This window comes from Falco naumanni, chromosome 12, assembly GCF_017639655.2.
Source record: "Falco naumanni isolate bFalNau1 chromosome 12, bFalNau1.pat, whole genome shotgun sequence".
NCBI classification, from domain to species: domain Eukaryota; kingdom Metazoa; phylum Chordata; class Aves; order Falconiformes; family Falconidae; genus Falco; species Falco naumanni.
This window is the reverse complement of record NC_054065.1, coordinates 21,720,251-21,742,885: the sequence shown is the minus strand read 5'-3', so window position 1 is coordinate 21,742,885 and position 22,635 is coordinate 21,720,251. Positions and strand designations below refer to the sequence as shown.

The following is a 22,635-nucleotide window of genomic DNA, read 5'->3' as shown; positions in this document are numbered from 1 at the left end:
TCTCGTCCTGTTACCATGCAACTCTAAGATGACTCGGTTCCTGTCTTCTCCATACCCTCCCCTTAGAATAGCTGAAAAGAGCAGAAAGATCTCACTCCTTCAGCCTTCACTCCTTAAGCCTGAGTTTTTTAACGTGCACCTAAGTTACAGTATCCACTCCAAGACTGTTACACCATGTTAACATTTTCATTTTTCTTGTCAAAAGCATTTTGTAATCAGGAGACCCTCAGCATCTACTGCTGCTTGTACAGATCAGCTCCTGCCACACAAAGCTACGTGCTGGCGCAGATACAACCATACCTTGCCAGTCTGCATACAGTGAGTGCAAGGACAGCATGCCCAGGAGCACTGCAGTGTACTTTAACAGGTATCTTTTGGCTTGGCTATAAGCCGTAAGAAGCTTAATTACATTAGCCCAAATAAGTCATTCAGCAAAACCTTTCCAGCAGATGGCCAGTAAACACCCCCTTGAATACAAACTCATCCCTCCAGTATTGGTTCTGGATAGGAATTAAGGAGAATTAAAAATACTTCAGCTCATACAAATGTCAGTCTGAAAAAGCTGAAAAGTCTAGATGGCTGGTGGGATTTTGCCACCATCAATTTAATGGTCATTCTCAACCGCAACACTATTATAAAGCTAATACGACACAGTTCTGAGTCATCACTACTTTTTTATACGTTTAAAATCTCAGTTGCTTCCAGCAGCAACTAATTGTTTATTAATTCCACCACAGAAGATGCTGTAAGGGATTTACAGTAATTAATAGAAGCTAATCTGCTTTCTGCCCTGAACTGTCAGTCCTGCACATGAACTAATGAAGCAGTGACTAACCCTCAAGCTCCAGAGTTGCAAATACAAAGCTGAGGTCGTGCTATCTTTTCCCTGGTACTCAGGAAAGGTATCGGCTTTGTGCAAGACGGTAATATAAAACAATTCTTTTCCTCTTTTTTTAAAAGAAAATGAGAGGTGACAATTACATCCATCCACTCTCCATCCATCACCTTCCTGTCATCTTTGAATTTATTTCTGTCACTCTTTGCGGGAGGAAAGGTGTGTAAATGCAGCTTGCAATCACGAACCCTGGTGACTATTCATAACCACAACCCACTGCATTGCTAATTCTTTACAATGCCTGTTCTGGACTTACTTACCTTAGCGATAAAGCTAAGAGATTCACAGAATTGGCTGCATTTGCAAGGCATTCTTTACTCTGTACTGATAAATCTCATGAGCAGAGTGATATATGGGGAAAACCTCTTGTAAATCAGAAAGTCTGAAATAGCTCAACTTTACATTTTAGGTATGCAGACAACATACATCCCACCATTCATCAGATACTGCATCACTGAGATGCACTCATGGTTAGTAAGACAGGAAACAGTAAAAAGAAGCCCTCCTTTCTCTGCTTGACCCAGCCTGTCATCCAACAGGCACACCTTTGTTAGCATACCCAAATGCTTCTCCATCGACACCAGCTCAGAGTTTCCAAAGACCTGGATGATACACTTGCTAGGGTGCCAAGTGAGTTGATCCCCCTTCCAAGTTACAAACCAATTTTTCTTAAATGATGAAAAGGTAGTTGCAGAGCAGTTAGGCTCATTTTAACGGAAAGCAGCTGTAAATGCCGACATGTATAATTAGTAAAAGAATGCTGCAAATATTTAGATAACAAAAACTAAAAACAACCTCTGTGATGACAAAGTAAGAGTGATAAGCAGCCATGATTTAAAACAAACTAATTACATCCAATAAATCTATTCTCTTTCTGGATAAAGAACATAGGAAATTTACTAAATCTGGTCATGAGCAAAACATAGTGGGATGGAGTGCAGCTGCAGAAATGTCAAACTATCCTCACAAGGTTATACTTGACATTCTGGGAGAAATGCAAACAACACAAACTTGGAAGATGAATTCCTAAGTGTCCTTAAAGAACTGTAATTAGTTATTGCAGGTCAAAACTATACCAAACAACAGGATGCTGACCAAATTTGCAGGATGGAGAACAAAAGGAAAGCGGATCTTGCCTCTTAACACTTTACCATTAAGTAAAGGCAATAAGTAACAGACACCCCAAAATTCAGATGCTAATACAGTATTCTGGAGCAATCCTAACGTGGTAACGATCATATTGGTATGCAAAGCCATACAACTGATTTTTGCTTCTTCTTTTAAGTAACATAATGAAATCTTGTTCTTAAATGCAAATTCTACTTCAGCTTCAATTCAATGCCATGTACGCATTTTAATTTGAATTGCCAGGAAAAAAATACAGATTTTTTACATAGTAACATTTTAATAGTCTAACAGTAATTGTTGCCTGCTTTAAAAGTAAAAAAAAACAAACAAAAAACCAAACAAAAAAACACCCAATCCCAAAAAACTCGCAGCAAAACTCCCAACGAAACAACCAAAAAAGTATTATTTTTGCTATGAGCTTCCTGCTTTTTTTTTTTTTTTTTGCAGCAACACGGACTGGATTTCAGATACAAAGACACCATGAAAGTACGGCCTCAGAATGACTTCCACATACCACTCTTGTGTACAGTCATTTGTTTAACATACATTTAGAATAATGACAAAAATGCATTTTTCCATCCTTTACCAAGTTTTTCCTTCTGCACTACAAGGAAAGACAGTATGTGAAGTTCAAACCACAGCTAGTGGGGAGCAGTTCCAATGCCTTAAAGCTCCGCTGTCAACTGTCTACATGCCTGACAGATGTACGACAGGTAAACAGAAACTGTTTTAAAAAAACAAAACGTTTGTATTTATTTTGATGTTAAACTCCTATTTCAAAAAGAATTACTGTATACTTGCAAATCTAGGAGGGAAAAAAAACCCAACCCAAACCAACCTGCTTCATCACCACAGACGCCGATTTGTGATGTAGCTATAGGGTTGCTTCAATATTACTCCAAAAGTCAGAATAGAACTTTGTTTTACAAGAAAAATGTACTTGTCCTCTATCTGAAGTGACAGAGGACAATATTTCTAATGAAATATATTTTAAAATGTTTTTTAGCAGAAAGAACTCACTCCAGAGTCCCCACAAGTTTCCAATCACCTGCCCCTCGCTCACATCTAACACTGTCAAGCTATTTTTTCGCTTGCCATAATCCAAGTTGTCTAAGACATCAGTTCTATATGTCCTTCAGAACTCTTTACTGGGATAAAAAGCTCCAGGCTGTGTCTCCACCAAGCTGTTTTTTCCTCCTTTTTCAAGGGAGGAATGCCACGCTATTAGAACTAGATTGAAAAAAGCCAGAGCTGAATTGCCAGACAAGTACTTCATATTTAAGATGTGGAAGCCAAACAGTGTCTGTGCTTCACTTGAAATATAATAAAGAATACAGAGGCTGTCTGCTCAGTAGCATTGACCAGGAATATGCTATTCTGTAGTAACTCTGGCACTTCAAATTGAGAACTCCTTAGTTTGGAATTTTGTCACTACTTTTTTATACAGACAAGCTGTAAGAACCACTGACATTAAAAACATTGCAACAGAATTATTATTTTAAGAAACAGAAACTGGTAGCATGAAAAATTAAGAGATAAACACAGAAAACTAATTACTCTCATGAAGGAAAAAGATGAAATCCTGGAGTATGCCTGTAACACTTCAAACAGGTAGAAACAGCAAGAAGCAGAGTGAATTCACCATTGGCCACTACTCCCTGTGAGATCTGGAGACTAGTAATAAGGCAAGAGGTTACAGCTACCAAAAGAAACCAAACACAAAAACTACAACATAGAAACTGCAATGCCGACACATCAAATCCAAACAAAGTTACGTATAAGAAACTTTCCTCAGGGCATCTCATAAAGTACATTTAGCATTTTAACACTCCTTTTCTCTGTTTGAAAATGTGAACATTAAGAAATTTGTCAGACAATAGTCAATGCAAACTTCTACCCAACCTAAGCACAGAGGTAATCTCAGACACTCCATCAGCCCCTAAAAGCTGCTGTGTCTAAATTAGCGTGTGATAGTTACCTCATGAGTTTTCCCTCAGTTTATGCAGAGCCATTTTAGTTTAACGTTTTGTGTTTTTATAAACATATGTATCTATTTGCATCATAGTTACATCAGTGCTAAAATTGAATGCCTATTTAATGTTCTGCTTTTACCTAAACAAAACTGTAGCTTAATATTACTCTAATGAAAAGGTGTATTTTCAGCTCATTTTAATCAAGCAAATGCAGTAATGACTATGTGAGCACTCCTACTCTAGCCCAGTAAAACTGATGCTAACAACGGCATTAGCAAACCTGTTTCTGATCTGTTCAGGGCAAACTGAAATAGCCTCTCTTTACAACAGCTCTGGGACAGTGATTAAAGCTTCTTCAAAACCAAGCACCTGACTGCACTCATAAAATAAATCTCGTTTATCTTCACTACCTAAAATCAGCTTATGGTAAAATGATGCCAGGTAAGAATTCTAACTTTCTCCTTTAGTCAACAGGAAGACAGCTGCATACAAACCAGTTCCGTGTGGATAGATATTTCAATGAATTTGAAATTGAAACTCTGAACTTGAAATTACTCCATTGTAACTGGAGCCAGAGCGTATCACTGAGATTTTAAGGAAATATAAATACTGCCTTTCTGCAGCATCACTAGGTTTACCTAACCTGAGCACAATGGAAAGCATCCAGTAAGAATTATAAGAGACCTGGAGACAACAAAAAAGAAAGAGTGATGGAAAAAATGGAGGGGTGCAGCTAAATCTGTACAAAGCCACTTAAAAACAGAAGGAAAAAATGTGTCCCATCAGCTTGTAGTGGCCAGGGAAGGAGAAGAATTCTTCATGTCAGCAAAGCTCGGGTTGCCTGACAGGACTGCCAAGGAAGGGCAGGCTCTGGCAGCTTGAAGAGCAACCTGGAAGCACAGCGCTGGAGGGCTGTGGGAGTACCTTGTACGAGTACCAGTGCCAAGTTACCTAGGTATAGGATGCGTATGCTGCCTGGGGGCAGCAGGTACCAAGAACATCTGCTTGAAGGTCTTGCCTGGGCCTACTTAGCCAACTCCACCTGTGACACAGAGAGTAGACACAGTTACAACCATCTACTCAATGTATATTTTCAATTACACTTTCCGGTGTATGATGGAGTGTCTGCAGCCGGTTCAGTTCTACCTCTCCTTGCCCGGCACATTCATGTATAACAAGGAGGAAAATAACACATGTACAATCTGCAGAGTCACAAAAATGAACCCTATGTTTGTACCCAGCGAACGAGTGAAATGATCCTATTGGTTCACTGTTTTCCAGATATTTTCAATTAGTAGGGCAGTGTAGTTTCATATAGGAAAATTGTTGTAATTATTACAACACCAAGACAGTAAATGAAGGAAATGCAATTACCATACTTCATGTGTATAGGCTTCCAGAAGTCTTTTAATAAGGTAATTCACAAGAAGGTACTGCAGAACACCAAGTAGTCCAGTAGAAAACCAAAATATTTTGAAAACAGAAAGAACTGTCCAGAGACAGAATGCAAAGAGGGAAGATCTACCCCTTTCTGTGAAAACTAGCAAGTTGTGGGGCTTGAACATTTCACATTGGTAGTGTTTGCTTCAATAAAACAATCTGGAAATTTGGTGAGGAGTGAGACAGATTATTTCAGGTGCCATGAAGTTATCAGCTTCTTCCTGGAGCCAGCAAAGCACTAGTGAAGATCTCTTACTTCTTACAGTGTGGGAAAACCTGTTCAGTTCCCTAAAGGAGTAGGGCGACATGATGAAAATAATGCAAAGTACCAATGCCGTCTTCAACAGATACTGTAGCAATACAATGCTCAACAGTTAAAAGTCTGAGTACGCTGTTTGCAGTTCACACAAAAATCCACCCTGCTGCTGTAGTATCTATAGACATTTGGTAACAACTTTGTGAATGTACTGAGATCTCCTTCTGTGCTTCTTAAATCCCATTATTGATTTACTTCCTCCTGAATACATTGTCCAAAAAATAACGCTAGTAGTGCCAAATGCATCATTTCATTTGTCATTTGTATGCTACTCAGTCTCCTCAGGCAGTTGTCTGCTCTTTGATGTCCTCAAACCATTCTTACTCTCCTATATCAAGACATGTTTATGCTGGTACTGGCACTGGGAGGGGCACAACCCACAAAATCCATGATATCCTAAATGGTCACTGATCTGTGACAGTTATTGCAGAGCTACTGTCAGTCTGCTAGTCAGCCAAGAGTGACAGGCCACCCCCAACATGTACTCTAGCCCAGAGTGAATTCTGATGTCTTTCAGTGACCGCCAGGAAAAATCTGAAACTGTCAAAAGAACAATCTGACAAAGAATCAACAGCTAAAAGCAATCACTAAAATAGTCAAGTATTTAATTCTTCTCTGGAAAAGACTAAAAAAAGGATTTAAAAGGATTAAAATATGAACAAAAGAACAAAATAAGGGCAACGTGCCTCCTTTCATGCCTTGCAAGTACACTATCTGCTAAACACAAAGCCTCACTAAGTCTTGTGGTATTTCAGTAAAACGTGAGTGTTGATGAAGTCAGACTGGTGAATGTTTTCCTGGAGCCAGATCTGCTACTAATAATGATAATAAAGGCTCATCCCACTGGTTGGTTGGTTTGTTGAGGGAATTAGGGAAAAAACATACAGAAAGGGATATTGCCAGGGACAGTACATATCTGTAAAAATTTGAGATGACAATACAGTTTGGGTTTTATTCCAGATTACATATTTTGTAGGAATTTACATACTTTTTGATCCTTTCTAAGGGTTTTGTATCTTTTTAAGGTAAATGAAGGAGAAATACAGCCAAATGGTGTTCTACTTTATGATGTTTCACTTCGAAATGGTGAACACATTTTCAACACAGCAGAGAAACAAGTCACCCTACATGTAATAAGTAAGTATTTTTTGGTTTAGAAATAAAGTAAAAGAGTAAAAGAACAAATGGTCAGGGTAGCACAGCTAGAGCCTGCAGGCTTTACATCTTTGCTAGATCTTAGCTGGACTTCATTAAACTACAGTAGTCTACTGCATTCTGCAGTCTACAGCCTGATGACCGCTGTTGTAGGTTACCAGTTTCAGCAGAAACTAGGAAAGCTTTACAGGTGCTCTAACCTCTACTAGCAATGAAAAAGTTGTCTTCATTACTGGAGAGCCCAAAGAGCTGTTTCTCTCCTGTCCACCGAACTTCTTTTCAGCAAATCAACACTGACAAGAAAAAACCCTATGTTTCCAGCTGTAACGGACATGAGAGTTTTGATAGCTGAAGCAACTTTCACAGGCTGTGTTTCTCTATGTGACATTAACAATGATCACAAAAGATTTAGTTTACACTTCAAATAAATCAGCATGTGTGTAATTCACAAACTGCATTAATGCGCCCTGTGCTTTGGCCTCTCTATACAAACCAACAAAGGTGTTGCCTCTACAACACCAACAAAGGCTGTGGTCCAACACAAAACCCAGTATTAACCCAAATCAAAGTCTTTACTTCAAAAAAGTGATCTTTAAAACAAAGTGTTCTTGGAAATCTACTGGATTTGTTAACTGGCATTCATGGTTATGTGCTGTTATACATATTGAAAAGGATTAAATCATGAACTGCCTTGATGCACTTCCCTCAATACTGGCTCCACAATCCTGCAGCCTTGGGAGACGGCCTTTGCAGCTGACTCAACTATCGAGAGCTGCCAGCAAAGCCAGTCAGAACAGCAATGATTGAAAGTGTTGAAGAAGAAAAAGAAAAAAGAATAATTTTAAAACTTGAAGGAAAGGGGATGAACAAGAATTTGGACAAACTCAGAATAGCACTTCCTTGGATGTATTAGTATCTCAGATAGCAGATGCCAGTAATTTCACAGATTTAGATCTTCACCAGAAGCTCTGAACCACCCCTGGTGCTACAGAAGGCGATCTGCACCTACCCTTTTACAAAGCATTAAGAAAACCCCAACAAAACAAAACAAAAAAGCAGAAAGAAAGAAAAATGCCCCTAACTACAATTTGTACTAGCTGCATTACAGTGCCAAGGCCAGTTACCTTGCTGAGGTTATCCCTGGCAGCTGTGTCAGTGCCAGCCATGCAAGCTGAAGCAGCTACCCATGAGATGTGAATCTGCACTCTGCTTTTATAGATTTAAAGTGTTGGTCCATATTACATTTTTAAGTAGTTATAACTTATTCATTCAATGGAATGTGCTCTTGCAGCAAGCTCCTGATCCCACTGGTATCTTGAGCTGCACAATACAGCATCCATGTTCCTTGTGCTACTTTGTAGTGTGACTGTCTGCTCCACAAACCAGTGAAATAAAAGGAAATTGGCAACAGCTTTTCTCCATGCAAAGAAAGAGTGAAAAGCTTATGCAAAAGCCATGGAGGAAAATGTGAAGACAATGCACGCCTCTCTTCAAGGTTTATTCTGCATGAATTTGCAGTGTGGAGAAATGCTTAGGCCAGACCTTTTGGCTGGATCTGTGTTTCCATTTATTTTTTTCCGTCCTCCTTCATAGGCATCATCATCTTTTAATCTCCACTGGAGCTTTAGGAGGAACTGAGAATACAGCTCCATTCCTTCAGAGCAGCAGTCAAAACAATACTAATTAGCTTATGTCTTTTGTTGTTCTCATGCTTTAGTTGTTAAGTCAAAATATCTGACTCCTCTGTCAATAGTAGAGTGCAGAAACTAAACCCATATTTGTAAGATAAAGAAATAATGACTGCTTCCTCAGTTCCATTACATCCATCACAGAAATTAAATCCTGCTGTTCCAGAGAGGTGTAACATTATGTACTACCCTATGCAATTATGCAGTACTGCCCAGAAATTATGTCTTGCCCTATGCATGAGGGTATTCACCATAGTCAAAGTCAGCAACAAATTAACTGATCAGATTATCAATGAGGCCCAGGAAGCTTTCGTTCCTGCCAAGAACTTCCCCAGTCCTGCTCAAAGAGAAGCAAAAGGACCGTATCTACACAACCTTGCCCCTTCTAGCTTGCACTGCTCAGACTGAGGTGTACTGGTTCTCACTGTAACAAAAGCTTTTGCATTCCTGCACAATCCAGACCTGCCCTGCTCCTTACACATTTTTTCCCCAAGCATCTGGTACCGAGTGCTAGCATGATACATGATACCACATAAGACAGCCCTTTGAGTGTGCCAGAGCTGGCCAACGTGCTAAAACTCGGTCCACATGACAGTCTGCCACAATGCTGAAAGAATATTTGCACTTTTTTAAAAGACCTTTGAGGGTCTTCAGCCACAGCTTACTTGTAAGAACTGAATTAGTCCCATCTAACTAACCAATACTGTTTCCTCCATTTCTCCTGCATGCCCATCCAAGAAAAATGCAGACAGACCCTCAATGTCTGGCGTGAAACCCCTCCTCTCCACTGGTAAGGTTAGCCATTATCAGTGTATCGTACGGCTGCCTGCAACAAGAAATTAATTAGGGAACTCAAGTTATAACCATTATGTTTTCATGGAAGGAGGATTTAGTGAATAGGACTCACGATTCCTGATTTCGCCATCTTATTGTGCCCCTGACTTAATATGCAACACTGGCCAAATCACATTATGAGGGTTGTATTAAACTGGGCACAATACCATTTACACATCTCAGTGTGGTTTCTGGCATGTGGACAAAACCCAGGTGCTAAATACAGTAATCTGCTCTCATAGAATTATGAGTCAATTAATGTTAAAAGGCTCTTTGGGGAATACTGATGGTTTTCTATCAGGGCTCTAGTGATGGTTTTCCCCTGAGGGTCTCAATTGATCCTTCTTTGGGCTCTACATGCCAACTCACAGGGGCACTTCCCGTATTAGTCATGCAGATGTCATGTTATTTCTGATGAAGCTGTAACCAGTCTCTGTAAGAAAATACTGGAACAGAGAATCTCATTCTGTTAGGATATCTTTAGTAAGGGATCAGAATAAGGATAAGGAATAAGATCAGCTAGAGTGAGACTGCTTTGGCTACTGGAAATAATATCCAAACCACCATGTGAATGCTGCTTCAGGCACATCTGGCACATGACAAAAACTGAATCCCTAACTTTTTTCATAGCTTTTATGCAAGAGCTGTGGTTTCAAATGACCAAACTATTGACAAGAGCGAGAGTTCAGTCTCCAAGCTTATTCCACTGCTAAAGCAGCCTGCAGACCTACCTGAATACTGCTGAACTCCTGCTAAACAACAGCAATTCTATGTGAACCCTTCTTCCCAGTTTGTATACCAGAGGCACAGAAAAAACTATCAGGTGGTACAAACCCTCAGTTGCTCCTGACCTGGAAAAAAATTGAACTTAAGCTAAAGTGGAAGAGTGTACATGCCATTAGTAATTCTCTAGTTTTTCAGCCATTTAATTTTCCATGTACAGGCAGAATGTTCTTAAACATTTAAATATGCTATTTAGGCAAGAATGAGCAAGTTGTCTCCTGTCTCGATACTGGAGTAAAAAGTAAGATATCCACACACTGGACTTCATCTGTAATTAATGGTGCCCATGTCTTGAAGACTATATTGTTCCACATGTATGTTTTAATTTCTGATTTGCTACACTAAAAACATAACTGAAGCAGTTTTTATACACAGAAATGAAGGAATATAAAAACTTTCTCAGCTCCGTGCAACAGACATGCTAGAATAAGGATCACCATTTTAAGCATTTTAAATTAAAGGTAATAGCAACTGGGATAGCATCAAGAATATCTGATAAGATGGTTTTCAACTATTTATGTACAAATCATGAAACAGAAGATGCCTTCACTATAAATATTACTAACAGACAGAAGGGCTGGCAAAGCATCACAATCACAAGGTACAAGTTTGAAATATTTTCAGTTATTTGCAAACTATTCCTCACTGCAGGATGCATATTAACCTGCAGGTAATAAAACGACACACTTACACTTTTCTTTCAATGTTAAGAACTACTAAAGATGATGGCTTTCCTTCTGAACGATGCAACTACTTCAATAACACTTTACTACTATTTCTAAAGAGGTTTTTCTTTGAAGGTTTCTCCAATCTAGATGCAAGATAAATCTTTATTCAGACATAGAAGTCCCATCATCGGGAGAATTTTTATTGATACTTTGTATTACAATACAGAAGTCACTCTTCTCCCAGGACTGCTTCAAAGCCTAAGTTAGCATTTACAGAAGGATTATTATATTTGATAGAAGGCTTACCTGTGGGTCTAACAAAAACCACATGAAAGAGGACAGAAGTAATAAAAGTCAATAGTCCAATGTTATTATATGATTAGGAGCGTGAATTTTAACAATACAATAAACCTATGATGTTTTTTATTGGGTTTTGCATGCAAGCTGCAAAAATAAAGAAGCAGCTTGAAAAAAAGGTATCAAAACAAATAAATCAGTTGTTAGAGCATGTTTTCTACTTAAGACACTTAAATATTGGTGTGTTACTCTTTAGCTACAAATGACTCACACCATTTATTGCTAACTAGTAGAATGGGCAAGAATACATGGGTCTGGCAGCTTGACAGTGATTTGTGGAAAACAAACTCGGGTATCTATCTCGACAAGTCTGGAATTATTGAACTTGACTCTGGGAACTGGGCCATTTAGTACTCCAAATCCAACTGGCCTCACAGAGCTTAGGCAGTCCTGGCCCGTGCATTTCAAAACCGTGTATTCAATGGTCACTGGAAGTCACACACATGATAGCACTGGAGAGCACCGTATACCAGGGATGCAGGCAGCCTCTGCAGCCCACAGAACTGAGGTTTTAGGAGTTAAGAGACAGATATTTCTCCATTTTCTCAGAGGAAGACAGTGCCCAAAGAGATCAAAAAAAGTAGTAGACACTCATGTTTCCCTGCTTATCCATCCTTTACAGGTGCCACACTGAACAGCAAGATCTAAAAATTTCAGCTGTTTAGGGGGAAGACACACTTCTGCCCTCCTGGTGCTTCCTTTAGGACATCAGAGCTCAGTTTGCTCCACTGTATGGTGCCGTTTGCCAAAGGGTTTGATCAAGTCCACATAAAGTTTGATATATTCCATGTTGGGCATGAACTTAAATCCCAACTCTGCACAGTTTCAGAGCCTTGTAGACTCGGACCAAGTGCACTAAAAAACCATGCCACAGCATGCCATTTAGTAAGAAACCTAATGATGTATGCTAGTTTCACAGAACTGCCAGCATTTATGGGGGGGTAAGTATATAAATCTTATCAGATATGGGTACAATGTTTTGCTCTCTCCCTCTCAAAAAACCACCAACACTCAACCCAAAACTCTACACGAAAAATGAACTGCCAAGACAGTGAGACACAACCTAATCAAATCAGTCCATTTTTGCAGGATTCTTGTACTTTTAGTTCTTCTATTCTTTAAAGCAGTGGCTATTTAAGGATGGTTGAAATGAATTCATACAGAGATGAAAAGAAAGATGCTAAAATAGTATGAAACAACTATCTTTGCTTGTGAACCCAGAACAGAATCATAGACAAAACAGCATTAGTGTAAAAAAGTTGCCTATTTATGCAGCAGAACTCCACTATAGCGTAGCAAAAACTCCTGTCAAGCATCCTTGCTGAGAAAGATAAGCTCTTAACTGCTTTTCATTCCTGTTGCACAGGCAATGCAACTTTTAGAAGAGGATCAGCCTCCTCTGTGGCCCATGCACCTTCACAACAGAATTGTTAAGAGCATCTCGGACTTTGCTGCTAGACATGCAAGAGCCACAATGAACACAGCTTGAATTTCCAACCTCAAGCTGATATGCAGGGCTGGCATTTGGAAAAAAAAGTGTCTTTTTTTCCTGTAAGCTGAGAAAATTTGATCTAGCAGGCTCCAAGTGGCAGTAATTGTGGAACCCCACAATGCTGTGTTAACATCACTTTTCAGGAAATAAACAATTTAGAAAGTTGTCATGAAAGTCTCAATGACTATAAAGCTAAATACAGCTGAAGTTCCAGTTCCTGCTGTTAGATAGTTACTTTCTGTATTTGGGAACTGTTCTCTCAATAAGCATTTGAAAAAAGTGAAAGAGTCAGGACTAGTTCACATTTGAAGACAGATGAAAGAAGCTGACAGAAGAAAGAAACAGGATTCAACAATAGGAAAAAAGTAGCAGCTACAAGACTGCTCAAAATTTCTGAACAAGGGGAAAGAAAAAGATTGCATCATTCTTCAGAGAACTTCTCTCAATGGTTGCAAGTCTTAGCTGAAATTATAGCTCTTATTAATCAGTTACATACGTGCCACCACATCCATGAGTTAATTTACGTTCAAATTTCCCAATAAGCATAGTGACAGAGTAAGTACAAAACAGCAATTCAAGTATTTTATACCAGGCTATGTTAGTGAGACTTTTTCTGTGTATGGCAAAAATACAGGGGAATGAGAAGGCAAAACTGTGAGCATCCTCTGCCCTCCTAAGGCTGTTGGCTGGGCTATTTTTCATGGCTCTTAAGTGCGATGGCAGGGAAGACAAACAGCCATCACTACTTCCTCTGCAATATATGGCCAAAACTGTATCTCTCCCCTTAACAATGAGGACGAGCAGGACCTGGAGTGGAAAATAAAGCTAACTATCCTCAAAAATTACTCTTGATGGTAATTGTAGCAAAAAAGAGATGACATATCCACAGTCACATTCCCATCTTCCACTGCTGCTTCTGGAAGCAGCAACACTGCTCCCTCTGGCAGCCCTCAGCCCCAGTCCCTCCTGTGTAATCTACAACTCACAGGGGGAATGAGGAGTCCTATTGCTGTCTTGTTAGCAATTCCCAAAGAACAGTTGCAAAAAAACGTGGTTCCAAGGGTATTCTTACATGGCCCTTTGACACATCTGTCATTGTATATTATACGAATAAGGACCCCAAAGAGAAAGACATTTTAGAGGTGTTACAAGATATTTTAAAAAAACACCCCAAACCCCATTCTCCCATGAATTTTAAAACCATTCCCATCCTCCCACTTCTTTGCTGAGATCTGCTATAGGAATTACAAGCTGAATTACATGTTGACAAGCAGTCATGAAGTCACGGCAATTTTAAGCTTTTTAAGACAAAAACTAGTTTTATATTTTATGTTCATGCTGTGTTTAAAGGCATGAAGAGTCTACACATTCAAGCAGCTAAAGGCTATGCTAAAACAGTGCATACTGATCTACTACACCAGCAGAACAGGCATGTTTGGCAGTATCATTCATTCCAGCTTCCACACAAAACATTGCTACCAGCAAGGTTACAGCTGTATGATGGACTTGGCCAACCCACTACACCAGCTCATCATACCATCCTACACTTTACTGGCATCATTACAATGATAAGAAAAAGGTTGTACAAACCTTGCCCAAGTCATTGAAGATCTGGGGATGTTTGGACTGTGAACAGGAAAGCTCATTAAATAGCAAACTTATCTTTTTATAAAAGAGCTGTAGATTGCCAAAGAGGCATTGCAATGTAGGAACAACTCCTTATTTTCTGTGTGCGTTGTAGTTTACTTAGTTCTCTAAGTCACACACAACATAATGCACAACGCTGAACATGCAGTCACAGTGTAGACTCCCCTGCATTTTTGTACTTGGAAATGCCATAATTAAAATAAAAGCTTTTAACATGGTATATGGGAAGTTTATTCTTTGTGACTGATTCTGACCCTGCAATCATATTGATCCTAGCAGACGTGTCTGCACATGTTCTGGGACTTTCTAGATAGATGGATCTTTCTGCATTGGTACGATTGCAGGATCAGCTCCTAAGACTGTAAAGATAAATGGTAAACTACAGAGATTGAACAGCAACAGCTGAATTTAAACACAGCAATGCTCCAACAGTTTTCACATAGAATAGAGGCTCAAATTGACATGATTCAACATAAAATGGCAGAACATGCTTTATTGTTTCAACTCTAATGAAAATCCTCCCGAAATCATGTGAATATTTGCTTTTATACAGCTCCCATCCTTTGGGAGGTGAAAGAGAAAAAAAAATAAAAATCACTGCCTCCTTATTATTGCAGACCAAAATTCATTTTTCTTGGTATTTTGCCAGTTCAGTTCACAATGAACTGCACCCACCAAGCAAGGTCATATAAATGATTGTAAAAACAAGTTTCCTTTGTGCATGAAAAGGAATGAATCATTTGGAAAAATGTGACAACTTCAGTACTATTCCTGCCACTATGTATTATTTTTCTAAATTATGCAATCCATCAATATAGCATTCATAAATGTATTTTTGGGAAATATGACCTTAAGTAAGTTTCTGCATAACAGCACTGAGTGGAATTTTTCAGTGAAAGAGAAAGTCTGGAGGAACAGGAATGCTGGAAGTCCATATGCCTGCTACTCTACAGCAGAAGCTTCCAAACCAAAACAAGGGCCACATGAAAAACAAATGATGACAACTCTGCACAACCATTAAGTAGCCCTCTTTTTTCTTTCAGCTGCAAAGAAATCTGAATGAAGGCTTTGCAAGAGATGCACAGAATGGACAGCAAAGTATCACACAGTCACAGGGATGCCTCAGCTGACAGGTCTTGTGGCCTCCTTTGAGGTTCTTCAATACATGATTTCATTCTTCCTGCACATTTAAGCCCCTTCATAGCAAGATGTTTACAGATGTTGCTGCTACCAACCTCAGAAGTTGTTGAAGTGCAATATTGCTCCTAATACATCATTATACATAACCTGGAAACAACTCAGAGTCAAAAAGTCCAACAAATCCCTGTTTAGTAACAAGTTCTAACTACTTTGCTCCAACTCCTTTTGTTAGCTTCCTTCAGCTCTTAAAATGTGTCAAACCTGTTAACTAAGTCAACTAGCAATATTCAGATATTCTGAAGGGAGAAACGGTGTTGTATGAACTGCTGATCATTCTGAGCTGTTTCTCCTACACTCATTATTGCAACAAATGATGCATATGATCAGCAACATACCTAATGTGCAGACATGACCTTACATGAGCCAGACAAGAGCATATAGCAACTGATACAGGAGTCTCATCTTTTTTTGTTATTGGCATCTCATACAGCACTGGAACTACACAATAAGTAACTCATGATTTCTAAATAATTTAGTTGTTGAACATAGAAAGGCATCTCAACCACTAGTATACAAGTGACTTCTTGTAAAAAAAGGACTTAATTTCAGAGTCTTGAAAATCAAGGGCAATACTTCTAAATGTAACAGCAGCCCAGGATGATGCCTTGAAGGATCCTGAGATAACCTTTCCACTCTCAATTCCATTCACTAAATTATTTACATAAAATAAATATAAATCCTGATAATAATCTTCAGCAGTGTGATATACTGTCATGAGCAAACAGCATCATTTTAATTTGATGTAAGATAATGGTCTAGTGGTTCTGCCAAAGCAAGCCAAAAATTACACATTTATGCATGTTACACCAAATATGTTACACCAAACTCTTTGGTTCACCCAAAACTCTGAATCTTGTATGCCATTATAATGGAAATTTCCACATGTAAATCCATGTCTTAAGATGTCCTGTGAAATACAGTTTGAGATAGTGCTGCCCAGCTGTGAAGAAGTCCAAAGGCTTTCTGCCTCCATAAAGTAGGTCAGGTAATCACCCAGTAGTATATGAGAAAGTCTTTTCTTTTCCCTGTGAATTAACCAAATAACTGAATTCTGATCAGCATAAAACCTGATTTTGCTTCAAAGCAAGCCAAAAGGGAAAACTGAAGGCAAAATAAAGGCTTTACCATCCTCAATTAGTGCACAAATATTGGACACTGAGAAATAAGCTTTAGTTTTGCATAGTACAGTTGGCTTTAAATGCTCTCAGAAATTTATCTAATGAAATATTCATATACAACACGATGCATTTAATCCTAAATGCTAGAAGAAAAGAGCAAGCAAGAAACTGCAAATAATTTCAGACATCTCCATGACAGTATTTGTTGGTAGTTTAAAACTGCACCATGATTTCCACTAATGTGCACCTCAGCCGCAGCACTATGGGCTTTTTTTCCCTCATTCGATCATCGAACTTCAAAAAGAAACTGTTATAAAATGTTACTGAAACTGCATTTTTGCACATTACCATGGTCCTTAACCTACTGAAGAAATACATAAATCTAAAGAAAAATCCTGCTGTGCTGTACGCAGATTTCTCTTCTACATAAACAGCTGTATCTGTTGACAAACCACTTAAAGAAAACAGATCTTGGAACAGGTCTAGAGGCCCATCAGAGGTTCCTCCTACACCATGATGAAATCAATATTTTCTACATTGCTTGACAGATTTTGTCTACCTGGAGACTGTCCTCCAAAGATGACAATCCAACAGCTTACTTCGGTAAAGTTTATCAATACTTTCCACGCCTTATGGTTTGAAAGTTTCTCCCACCTCAACTAAAGCTTTCTTGCTACAATTTACAGGTTTTTTTCTTCTCCTGACCTCACCAGCAATACAGAACAGCTTGTTAACATTTTCTTTGTAGAAGCTTCTGTGTACCTATTTCTCCCCTCAATACTTTCAAAACAAAACAAAACAATGCCAGGGTCATGGCTCCTACGCTTCCAATCACTTTGGCTGTATATCCTTCTCCCTGTCAGATGATATTATTTTTTTAATATGCAATAACCAAAACCAGACATATTTTAACTTTAACCTTCAGGACATCATGTAGGAGAAGAGGTTATTTTATGCATTTTACACTGCTGTCAATGCATCTTAGCGTATGGTCTATTTTTGTTTTAAGTGGTATGACACTGTTGATGCACAAAGACTGCAGTCTGGTAGGACAGTCGGATACCCTTCATTGCAAGACTTCTGCCCAGCCAGCCATTCTGTACTCCTGTGGTAAATAATTTCTAACCAAGGGTGAAATTCACTCTTAGCTCAATCTAATCTAAACTACCTGGTACAAAATGCCTCTGAGTTCAGGGAAGAGTGACAATGCATCTCATCCCATGCTAAGACAGCTGTATGTGGGATGCACTGCCCTCAAGAGAGGCATTCCTCACAATTTAGCAAGGTAAATCAGAAAGCTAAAGTACTGGTTTATAATTAACTTAAATGATGGCTGTCCAACTTCCAGACAGCTTTACGAAGTACAACACACCTGACATGCACTGTGTGCTTTCCTCATTGATCTGGGCTCTGTTCCTTGCAAACCAGAGAAAGGGCAGGAAGCATTTTATACTTTTATCACCCGATATACTTGTATCCCCGGCCCAGCTTAATGCCTTTGGCCATGCTTGCTAGGATAATTCAGCCTCTTAACTAAAAGCACTGCACAGTGCTGGTCCCAGGAGAAAGCCCAGCCAAAGAGAACCTCCCTCACTGGGTCTCTCATTTTGAAGTGAAGTATCACTTGGAATACAGGATTAAAACCAGTTTGTTACACAGAAGATATTTCTCCTGCTTTCTTATTAGAATGACACTGTCTCATATGAGAAAAGCCTTAATAAAAAAGTCAAAGCAAACGCTTGCTGTGGGAACTTTTCTCTTTGTAATTGACTTATGGGGCCAAGTTAAGTTTTAGAAACAAGCACAAAGGCTGGTCTGAACAGTTTGAGAGCAAATTTAAAAAACAAATACTCGTGCATGTAAGACACACATACCCTGCTCTCATTTTAAAGGCAAATAGATTTAATTTCTTTTTCACAAGAGTAGAGCAAATGCTAAAAATTCTACCTGGCATATTCAAATATAAACTCTCATTGTCAGTGGGAGTCGGAAGCTGTGGAAAGTGCCAAGGCACTGCAGAAGAGTTCAAGTACCAGTCAAGCGAGAACTCTGGGAAAAAAGAAGGGATAACTATGGCATAGCAAGTGGCACTGCAGCATCCAAAGCTTACCACATATGAGAAACCACCTTATCTAAATCCTGTTCCTAAAAAGCAATCCACAAAGCTTTGATAACAAAGGTAGCTCACTTGTACGGTCCTCCTTGCACTTACTGTGCTGTCCTGGGATTTAACCGCTGTCATACCCACGTCCTCTTCTCCCCACCCTCGGACACCTGTATAGGTTTTTGGTAACACTCAGTCTTTGCAAAAGAACACAGCGGATCCTCTTCAGTAACCAAAGAGCAAAACTAGAAGTTCATCGTGTACATCTTCAGCTTCAGTAAAAAAAAAATCCCTTGCCAGATTTCTTGACTACTCTTGACAAGACACTGATGGGAGGTTGTCATGGGTTTGCATGGCAACGGTTTGGTAGCAAGGGGGCTACAGGCGTGGTTTCTGTGAGAAGAGGCCAGAAGCTTCCCCCATGTCCAATGGAGCCCATGTCAGCTGGCTCAAAGATGGACCCACTGCTGGCTGAGGCCCAGCCCATCAGCAATGGTGGTAGCACCTCTGGGATAACATATTAGGAAGGAAAATAAATAAATAAATCTGTGCCAGCAGAAGAGAGGAGTGAGACTATGCGAGAGCAACCACTCTGCAGCCCCCCAGGTCAGTGCAGGATGGGGGCAGGAGGGGCTCCAGGCACCGGCGCAGAGATGCCCCGGCAGCCCGCGGTGGAGCCCACGGTGGGGCAGGCTGTGCCCTCAGCCCATGGAGGTCAGCGGGAGCAGATCCCCACCTGCAGCCGGGGAGGACCCCACGCCAGGGCAGGGGATGCCCAAAGGAGGCTGTGACCCCGTGGGAAGCCCACGCTGGAGCAGGCTCCTGGCAGGACCCGTGGCCCCATGGAGAGAGGAGCCCAGGCTGGAGCAGGGTTGCTGGCAGGGCTTGTGACCCTGCAGGGACCCACGCTGGAGCGTTCTGCTCCTGAAGGACGGCACCCCATGGGAGGGACCCACGTGGGGCGGTTTGTGAAGAACCGTGGCCCCTGGGAAGGACCCATGTAGGACAAGTTCATGGAGGACTGTCTCCTGTGGGAGGGACCCCAGGCTGGAGCAGGGGAAGAGTATAAGGAGGAAGGAGCGGCAGTAACAACATGTGAACTAACCACAACTCCCATTCCCTGTTCCCCTGTGCTTCTCAGGGGGAGGATGTAGAGAAATCAGGAATTATGTTAAGCCCGGGAAGGAGGGAGGAGTAGAGGGAAGGTGGTTTTTTTCTCTGATTTGAATGGTAATAATTAACTGATTTCCCCAAGTCGAGTCTGTTTTGCCTGTGATGGCAATTACTGAGTGATCTCCCTGTCCTTTTCTTCTCTCCCTGGTCCAGTTGAGGAGGGGAGTGATAGAGTATTAAGTCAGGGTCAACCCTCCACAGAGGTCAACATCTGTGCTTATCAAAGTTCTTCAATATCATAGTGCACAAGAGAAAATCTTCATGCATGGGAACTTTGTATTGCTTGCATCACACCAGAAAGTGTAAAAATAAAAACTCAAATGAAACAACCCCTGCCCCACAGAACTTACCCAGTACGACCACCCTTACTTCTTCAAAGAAGTCAAGCAAATCCACATTTATTTTTTAATGAGGGTAACGGTAAAAACTTGAGTTAAAAGCAAGCAGCTAGATCATTTCATCTGTCCTTGGGCTGACAAAAGAATGACCAAGGAGTATATATTGTAGTATTTAGTTTGGTCTGAATATATTGCTGAATTGGATTCACCAAAACAGTGCAGACTATACACAAATTTATCTTTATCTTCTAGCATTGCACTCTCCAAATATATGTGTAGATTTTTGTTACATTTCCTACAGACCAGCACTTAAATTTACTTTAAATTTAAGACCATAGTTCTGGATAGTCCTTCTGGATTTGACTAGCCCTCAAATCTCAGCGTTTGTTCCACAGCAGAAAAAACACGATGGAGCAGGCATGCTGATGCAATAAGATCTTAAAGGATATTTAAGTTTGTACACTTGCATTGTCAGAACCATAACGCAGTAATAGAATATGCTCACAGTCATTTGTGTGATCTAAGGATACAGGCATATAAAGCTTAACACTGAGATTTCTACTAGTAGAGTATAAGCCGCACTAAGCAAAAGCTTTTACATTCTTAAAATAATTTGATTAACATCTCATGGAAACAAAGTTGCAAATGACTAAACTAATTTGCTATTCCCATCATTGACAACCTGTTACCTAATACCAAAGTAACTACAAGTACTCAAGCCATATGCAGAGCAATAGACCAAAGAACTATTAACCCCCCCACACCAAACCAAATCTAGAAAAACAATCAATAATGGATCTGGTTTAATTAAATACTGTTCTACTTGCTGAAACATTGTCCTTCATCAGACACAAACCCCAGCATTCTGTCAACTGCTAATCCTTCCAAAAAGGAAGGCGTGCTTTCTCCATTTATAATACACAAATTGCATTAAGAAAATAATATGCATGAAGCTATAAACCTGAAATGGACAATTTCACTAGTGCTTTTTTTTTAATAGATAAGAAGTGATGTCTAACTTTACTTCCAAAGTTAATCCTGCTGCTATTTTTTTCTACTGAAACTATTAGCCAACTAATTGGGAGGAAACAATTTAAGAGAAAATGAAGACTTTTTAAGAGAACAGAAAATAAATCTCACACTTTTTAAGAGTAAAACCCAAACATTAGCAAGTATTTTACCCCATCTCTGTTTAGTATTATCAAAAAGCTTCACTATATTTTATGCTGAAAATGTATCTTTCTTAGGGCTGTTTGTATGGGTTCTTTTGCTTGAACTCAGAAGATAAATCATTCAATTTATGTATATAACTTCCTCTTAAAGGGTTTAATTATTTTAGGTTGCTTAAGTAGGACCTTGGAACTCCAGAGCTAACCTCCAAACCCTTGCAAGAAAAAAGAGGAAAAAACACTGCATGAAGGAGCAATAGACGAACGGTGGTCTTTGTAGGACAGTACTTCTGTGCACAGAAACCTATTAGTACCTCCCTCATGAGCAAGAAACACACCTTTACAAGATTTTTATTTGACAAGGTGGGGCTCTGGCAGCAACAAGAACCTAAGAAGTGAGCTCTGACAAAAATACCAAAGCTGGATTTGTCTCCTGAGTCAGCTCACAGCACAATGCTGCATACCGCTTATTCAGAAACACCACAGACTGATACTAGCAGCAAAGTTCCCCTGTCCTCAAATCTCATCCTCAAGTTAGGAGGTCCCTACACCCTTACAAAAAAACCACTACAAAAACCCCCTTAATTGCTCACCTATGCCGTAGTATGCAGAACTCATTCACTAACCTTCCACAGAATCTATGGGGTTGGCTTTAACACACCTGTTCTTACAGATGTACATGAAATGCAGAGCAGGAAGAAAAATAAGAAATTCGAGCTGACTAACTTGTCACACACTTATTTGATCTTTGGTGATTTCACTGACAGAGAAGCCTGATAACTCTCTTTATAGACTCGATGGGAGAAAGGCAACGTTTCTTTGCAGTCACACAGCCTGCACAGTTATTTAGATTTTGTCCAACATATTTTTGATGGTTTTGAACAGGAACAGAAAAAAGGTTACTCCCGGTTAGTGCACCGGGAGAAGAACCTGGCTCAGCCCACTCAAGGTAACATTTTCAAAGTTCTATTACCTAAAAAGCACATAAAAATAAACTTGCCTTCCATAAAGATCCTGTTCCAGTAGATTTTTCCAACATGATTTCCTCCAAGAAATATTAGATTTGATAAAATCAACATTGAAGTGCTAACAGATGCTAGGACAGCATGAAGTCGACGACGAATTCTTGGCGAGAAGAAACGCTCCTGAGGGGCAAA

General features: G+C 39.8%; 1 protein-coding gene across 1 annotated transcript in view; it reads right to left on the bottom strand.

Moving 5' to 3' along the window:
• HHAT (hedgehog acyltransferase) overlaps positions 1-22,635 on the bottom strand; it is a 161,384-nt gene that overhangs the window by 46,096 nt on the left and 92,653 nt on the right. The window contains exon 11 of the mRNA XM_040612122.1: positions 22,479-22,623. Within this exon, the coding sequence (XP_040468056.1) occupies positions 22,479-22,623 (145 nt within the window). The remainder of the gene's footprint in view (positions 1-22,478; positions 22,624-22,635) is intronic.